At 36.6% G+C, this 6,803-nt stretch overlaps 1 protein-coding gene across 1 annotated transcript; it reads left to right on the plus strand.

Annotated features, from left to right (window-relative positions):
• Nucleotides 1-301: 301 nt before the first annotated feature.
• EIF2S1 (eukaryotic translation initiation factor 2, subunit 1 alpha, 35kDa) lies at nt 302-6,296 on the plus strand (the record flags this gene model as incomplete). The annotated part of the gene is made up of 4 exons (XM_010192056.1): nt 302-542; nt 2,392-2,471; nt 3,260-3,411; nt 6,190-6,296. Coding segments are annotated over exons 1-4 (580 nt in total), but the record flags the coding sequence as incomplete, so codon positions are not given.
• Between the last annotated feature and the right edge of the window lie 507 nt (nt 6,297-6,803).

Genomic DNA, 6,803 nt, shown 5'->3' on the forward strand with positions numbered 1-6,803 from the left:
TGTGCTATGGATAGCTGGTACGACAGTTGTAGTGGATAATAAAGTCTGGGTAGCAAGCTATTTCTACTTTAATGCAAAAAATTAGCATCTTAGCAAACAGTTGTGGTAATCCTAAAATACTAGTTAATTTATTGTTTAATTTCTAATAAAACCTAAGTAGGAATTGCACAAGCCCTATCCTGATTGGCAATTTTTGTACCAGTGTTCCTCTCTATCCTCACAGGTTTTTACCATGTTTGTAGGAGAAGGCTGTGATGTACTGTGAAATAAAATCTTCGTTTCTTTCTACTCAAATTCCAGAATGCCAGGACTAAGCTGTAGATTCTACCAGCATAAATTTCCGGAGGTGGAAGATGTAGTGATGGTCAACGTTCGGTCCATTGCTGAAATGGGCGCCTATGTCAGCCTTCTGGAGTACAACAACATTGAAGGCATGATCCTTCTCAGTGAGCTGTCCAGGAGGCGTATTCGTTCCATTAACAAACTCATCCGCATTGGAAGGAATGAATGTGTTGTGGTCATAAGAGTCGACAAAGAGAAAGGTATTTGAGGGTATTGTGGGCTCTATCAAGATTGAATTCATAAATACAGATAAACTAGGTGGCTTAGATATTCATTTGTATTGCCAGGGGTGCCTTTGGTGCTTACAATCGTACTTCCATTCCTCCGTGTCCTCTGGGGATGGGGTTAATGGAGGTCAGTAACATCAGTAAAGATTTACTTATGTGGGTCCTCACCAGCTCAATGTTTGGTCAACAAACCATAGTGAAGTGGAATTTTCTTTTGGTATCTGTGTAGGTCTTCTAAGTCTTAACTGAAGAGAAGGATCATCTAATGTAGAGATAAAAATTTAAATGGTGAGCATTTAATGCTTACAGCCCATCCTGTTCACTAATAAGTCTTGAACCTTGGCTGTAAAATAGCTGACAGGTTGAGATTGTACAGGCAACTTTGTCTTTTCTTGTCTTCTGAACATTTGAATCTTTTACTCAAAAGGTTTTTTTAATATATTTTCTATTTAGAATGTGACAGGTTTTGATATACTGTTGCATGCAAGCTTTAAAAATCTATATCCAGGTATAAAGAAATAATATATGCTAAGCACACCTCCGAGAAACCTGACTCTTGGTATGGTGTTTCTCAAGCAATATGCTTTACTAGAATGCATCTGGAACTGCAGTTAACTCCGAGTTTAAGTAATGAGTGACAGGTTAAGAAAAAGAGAGTAAAGACGGACAGGAAGAAACTTATTTCAGGTAGGTGTGAAGTGACATAAGTTTCCCAGTATCTCTGATGAAAAATTACTTCCTCTTAAAAATTCATTTTGTTTACATTAACAGAGAAACGCACCTGGAATTCACATAGTGGTCTTCTATTGAGTCTTTTGGGAAACCTGTAGTTTGTGAGAAGTAGGTAGAGGCCTTTTCAAATTTCTTAAGAAGTGATTCAAAAGAGGTTTTTTCCACAAAGAGTTTTCACAAAAGAGTATCTGAGGAGTTAGTCAGAATTTGAGGCCAGGTGTGCTTTATTAGGAAACCATTCAGAGCTCAACTGATGGAGTGCCAACCTTGAGTGAAACTGAGTTGAGCACTACAAAAATCAGGTTCATGACCACCTGAGGAACCTGAATACACAGAAATCTATGGGACTTAATGTCCTATCAGAACATCAATGGGAAGGGCCTGTAAGAAAGATGGGGGTAATCTCTTCAGCAAGGCTGATTGTGACAGGACAAGGAGCAATGGTTTTAAACTGAGGGAGGATAGATATAGACTGGATATAAGGAGTGTTTTTACAGTGAAGGTGGTGAAACACTGGAACAGATTGTCCAGAGAAGTGGTAGAGGTCCCATCTCTGGAGACATTCAGTGTCAAGTTGGACAGGGCTTTGAGCAACCTGATCTAGTTGAGGATGTCCCTGCTCACTGTAGGGGGGTTGGCCTAGGTAACCTCTAAAGGTCCCTTCCAACCCAAAGCATTCTGTGATTCTGTGAAAAATATGCATCAAACTTGCTTCTTTGTATAGTGGCATGATTTTTTCTAAAACTGTACAGTGACTGAAAATGCATCGCCAGTTGCTGAAATAAGAACATTTCTTCCAGGTTTGCAGAGAAAACATTGTTAGGGCAGTGATTTTTAAAGAATATTGTACAAAAGATTTGCTATTGTAAGTATGCACTGTTGAAAGAATAGTTTAATACCTTAGTTTAGATCATGATTAAAACCAATTAATTAAGGCTTGATTTTGCTACTTTCTGTAGCAACAGATAGAGATAATGTAGGCAAGGGACAAATCCTAAGCCAGTGTGTTTGTCCTTTATGCTTTTCTTTTGAAGCAGTTAGACATAGTTTGCACAATGTGTGACACTTTCAAAACTATTTTCCCCAATAGGTTATATTGACTTGTCAAAAAGAAGAGTTTCTCCAGAGGAAGCAATCAAATGTGAAGACAAATTCACAAAATCGAAGACCGTAAGTTGCTTTGCTAGATTCAGGCACTGTGTGTTGCCAGTTTCTTTCCTGAGTAAACAAATTGCAGAGACATAAGATAAGAAAACGTAGTATTCTTCTTGTTTTTAAAGGATATTCTGTTTTTTATTTACCCATGCAAATATATATAATCATCTCGTCTGTCTGTGGTTGCTTCTTAATTAGTAGATCAAGTAATATGTCAGTTGAAAATCTGTGAGGTAAAGGAGGAAGTTTAAATGATTAGAAATCCAAAAGCATGTGCTGGTTTAGCACTCTGTAGACAGTTTTTTGTTTTTTTTTTTTTTAAAGGTGTGTATCAGTTCCCACCCTTACTGCTCTGTGGTCTGATGTTCCTGAGTAGGATGCTTACCATTAAATACCACTTTGATTCTAGCTTTTTTTCTTTGTATGCAAATACACTGTTGAACAACTTGACAATACTTTTTCCATCAGTTTCCATGGGAGAATAATTTTATCTTCATAATTGCACATTAAAGGTTTAGGTTAATAAAGGAGGTTTGATATTTTGTAAGTTCCTAGGACTCAGTATGTAATTTATTGTTAAATATAGGGGAAGATTGTATTGCAGCATCATACAGTGTTTCGAATCAAGACACTTTTATCATTGATATTTTTTATTGTTTATTTGCATCAGCAGTTTTGGTTAGGACTTTGTGGGACTCAGTTTTGTGCTGTACAAACTCATGTGTGAAACTGGGTAAGTGGAAGGGTTTGTTTTGCTTTGGGGTTCTGTTTTGCTTTTTTTTAATATGCCTTTTTTGTTCAAGGTTTACAGCATCCTTCGTCATGTTGCTGAAGTCTTGGAGTACACTAAAGATGAGCAGCTTGAGAGTCTGTTCCAGAGAACTGCATGGGTGTTTGATGACAAGTACAAAAGACCAGGATATGGCGCTTACGATGCGTTCAAGCATGCAGTCTCGTAAGGACATCTTTTCTACTTCTAGAATTTTTGTTTTGTTTTGTTTAGTGATTGCAGAGAAGTATTTCCTGGAGTAGATCCATCCTAATGTTCTTTCTGGGGTTTTGGGTTTGTTTGGTTGTTGGTTGTTTTTGTGGGGTTTTTCTGTTGGGTTTTGGGGGGTTTTTTGTTGGTTTGTTTGGGTGTTTTGTTTTTGTCTTTGTTTTTTTTCAGAGCCAGTATGTAGAATGTACTGGTCATGTAAACCTAGTAAATTTAGACATCAGTCTTCCAGTTGCTTATTGTAGTTTTCTCTGTCTTAATGCTTTCTTGAAGTTCACACTGCTTTTGAGAAGGCTTAGGGTTGGCTTGTTTTTATTCATCTTTCAGTGTTCCACTGCATTGGGTGTTTAAAAGTAGTAAATTAATTTAATGTAGAGGAATACAAAGACACTTGGTGAATCATATGTTATAAGAAACATGTTATTACAAACACTGGAAAGATTTCTGTTGCTATAGATGTGCTTGTGATATTTCTAACAGAAGTAGCAGCACTGATCTTTCTTTTTAAGAATTTACTTGTGCTTAGTCCCAAGCAGATGTTACCAAACATTTCTAGTTCTGTGTCTGAAGATACTTCTGCTTGCAGCTGGCTGTCACTCTTTTTTAAATGTAACAAGCTGTCTTGTTACTTCTCTATACTTCCAAACTTAAAGAATGGGAATGGGGCCATGAACTTGGGAATGGAATTATGAACAGAAAAATTGTGATGCTAAGGGAGTGTGCACTGAGATAGATTGCTCTTAATTTTTTAATTATCTCTGATATTTTAGTTTACTTTCACAATTAAGCTGTTTGGCTAAAGACTCTATCATGAAATTTAGAATCCAAAAATAGATTTCTCAATAAACATTTCCAATTCTATTCTATAGCACATAAACCTATGAGTGATGAACTTGAGTTGAACACCAGATGGCAGTAATAAAATTATAGAAATTGTGTTGAATTAAAGAAGCAGAGCACTTATTAGCATTTTGATTAACTTAAAGCCATCTCTGTCTTTTTGGGGAAGAGACAGCTTGTGTCCCCATTTGGACTGAATGTGCTCTGTTTCATAGAGTAATAATTATTTTCTAATGATTGCAAATTTACTGGTAAAAGGCAAATCTGGGTGCATTGCTGCAGAAGAAATTCCAGATCATTCTGTAACTGATAAATACTTAGTTAAGCACCTCTATACTAGAAGAACAAGAAAGTCTCGTTACATTGGCTGTTTAAGCTGCTTTTAAACTCAGAAAAATCCCTGAGCACACGTGCCATTTGTTGCTCATGTTCTGTTCAGGTTGGAGCACAAATTTTTGAAGCTGTTCTCAAAACATGTTTTCATCAGTAATTCTTTAAGATTTCTGACAATGGACCGCAACTTTTATTTGTTGCCATTGTGCTCCTACATAAAACTATAGCAGTTGAGCAGAAAAATGTGCAGATTGCTACCTTCCTGTGCTTGCTGAAGTGCTTTCTGGAATCTTAGCATGCCCTCTAAGAATTTGACTTGCTATTTTTCTCTTGGTACTGAAGATTAGTGCTTTGGGGTTTCACACAGCAGGATACGGGTGGCAAAATTTTGAAGTATGTTTACCCTCTGAGTAGTGAAAATTAAACATCTAGGACCTATTCATTGAATGCCTACCAAATGCTCATGAAAAGTAACTTGAAAGTTTAACAGAATAGATTATAAATAAAGAAACAGAATTTGCACGTCAAATAAATCACTTCTGCCATATGGGTTCATACTTTTGATGCATACAAACTTGTCATATTTCTGGGTTCTGTTTGCTTATGTTTGGTCCTTCTGCTGTCTACGCTCAGTATACAAAATAATAAAAGATGACATTTTACTAGCAATAGAAACCAATCTGCAATGTTGTCTCTGTTCTTTGAGCCATTTTAGTTCATGTGTTGCCTGCTAGCAATATTTTAGGTAATCCAGCATTGCTTTTCAGAGAACTGCAACTCCTATCTCTGAAAAACAGGAACAATTTTTGTGAGGACCTTTTTGGTTATGGTCTTTGCTTCAGTTATATTTTGGATAAAATTAATACAGCAATAAAGAGAATTGACACCACTTCTTCAAACAAGAGGTGCAAATTTAGATGGATAAACAGCAGAGGAGTTTGCTTCTGATTGCTGAATTTTTAACTGTTACTAGCTTGTGATCTAAAAAACCTTTATTCTTCCTTTAGTCAAGAATGTAGCTAGCAGATAAGTATCTAGTCTAGGATCCAGTCACTGTTAAAAAACAGTACAGAATAACATGGAATGAGTATAGTTTACTTTGTAGAAAGAAAGAAAGTCTTGTGTTTGAATGAAACACTAAAACAATTCAAAAACCTCAGATGCATCATGGATTCTCTTTCACGTGGTTTATCTTCACATTGGAGGGAACATAAATACCAGGCAGTTAATTTTTCTCACTCTGTGTATTGTGTACAAATGGAGCTGGACAGAATTAATTCCTTTTCTTAAAAAATTAAAAAATAATCATTCAGATCTTTCCTTCCTGGAACAGATTTAGTAAAGTACTTTTCTGCTTTTTAAAATGCTTCCAGTAGAAAATATTTTGGAAATAGATGTTTATTTTCTTCTGGTGTTTCAGTAGACTCTTTAAGAAATTTCCCTATTTTCACTGCCTAGTAGATTTTTATGATTATACGTAATAATTTTGAAATAGTACCACAAGTTAATGTTGTGTCACATTCCATCAATATAACTTTTGTGACCTTGCTTTGCTTGGCTCAGAGACCCTGCAATCCTGGACAGCCTAGATCTGACAGAGGAAGAGAGGCGTGTGTTGATTGACAACATTAACAGACGTTTGACACCACAAGCGGTCAAAATCCGAGCTGGTGAGTTCTTTCCAGATGTTCAGTCACGTCTTGACACTTAAGTCAAGTTCGTGCACCTTGCTGCAAACTATGAACTCAGTTAAAACCAGTGTTGGTGGTGCTGCTGTTTGAGTAGAGCTGTTCTTCCAGAATTAAGATAACTTAATTGAGGCTTGCTTGCAAAATGCATGTGCAGTTTCTATCTCAAAGTCCAAGGTGGTCTGGCTTTTTTTTTTTGCCCCTGAACTGCAGAGTCCTTGAGACGCAAAGTGCTTGCCCTGATATGTAATGCAGTCCATCGTATTGCACTGACACACAATGAATTTAAATATTTTATAGTTATTACTGCATCCACAGTATTCTTTTCCATTGTTCAATGTTAAATTCTGTGGTTCCCTAACAAGATGATCGATCTCTATCAGCACAGCTAGGGCATGTGTCTTAGCCACTTGTCCACGAACATGTGAAAATAGCTCTGACTTTGCTCTGGGTGTATTTCTAATTGGTTGATTGCAAACCATTCAGCAG

This window comes from Mesitornis unicolor, unplaced genomic scaffold (assembly GCF_000695765.1).
Source record: "Mesitornis unicolor isolate BGI_N332 unplaced genomic scaffold, ASM69576v1 scaffold37579, whole genome shotgun sequence".
Taxonomy (NCBI): domain Eukaryota; kingdom Metazoa; phylum Chordata; class Aves; order Mesitornithiformes; family Mesitornithidae; genus Mesitornis; species Mesitornis unicolor.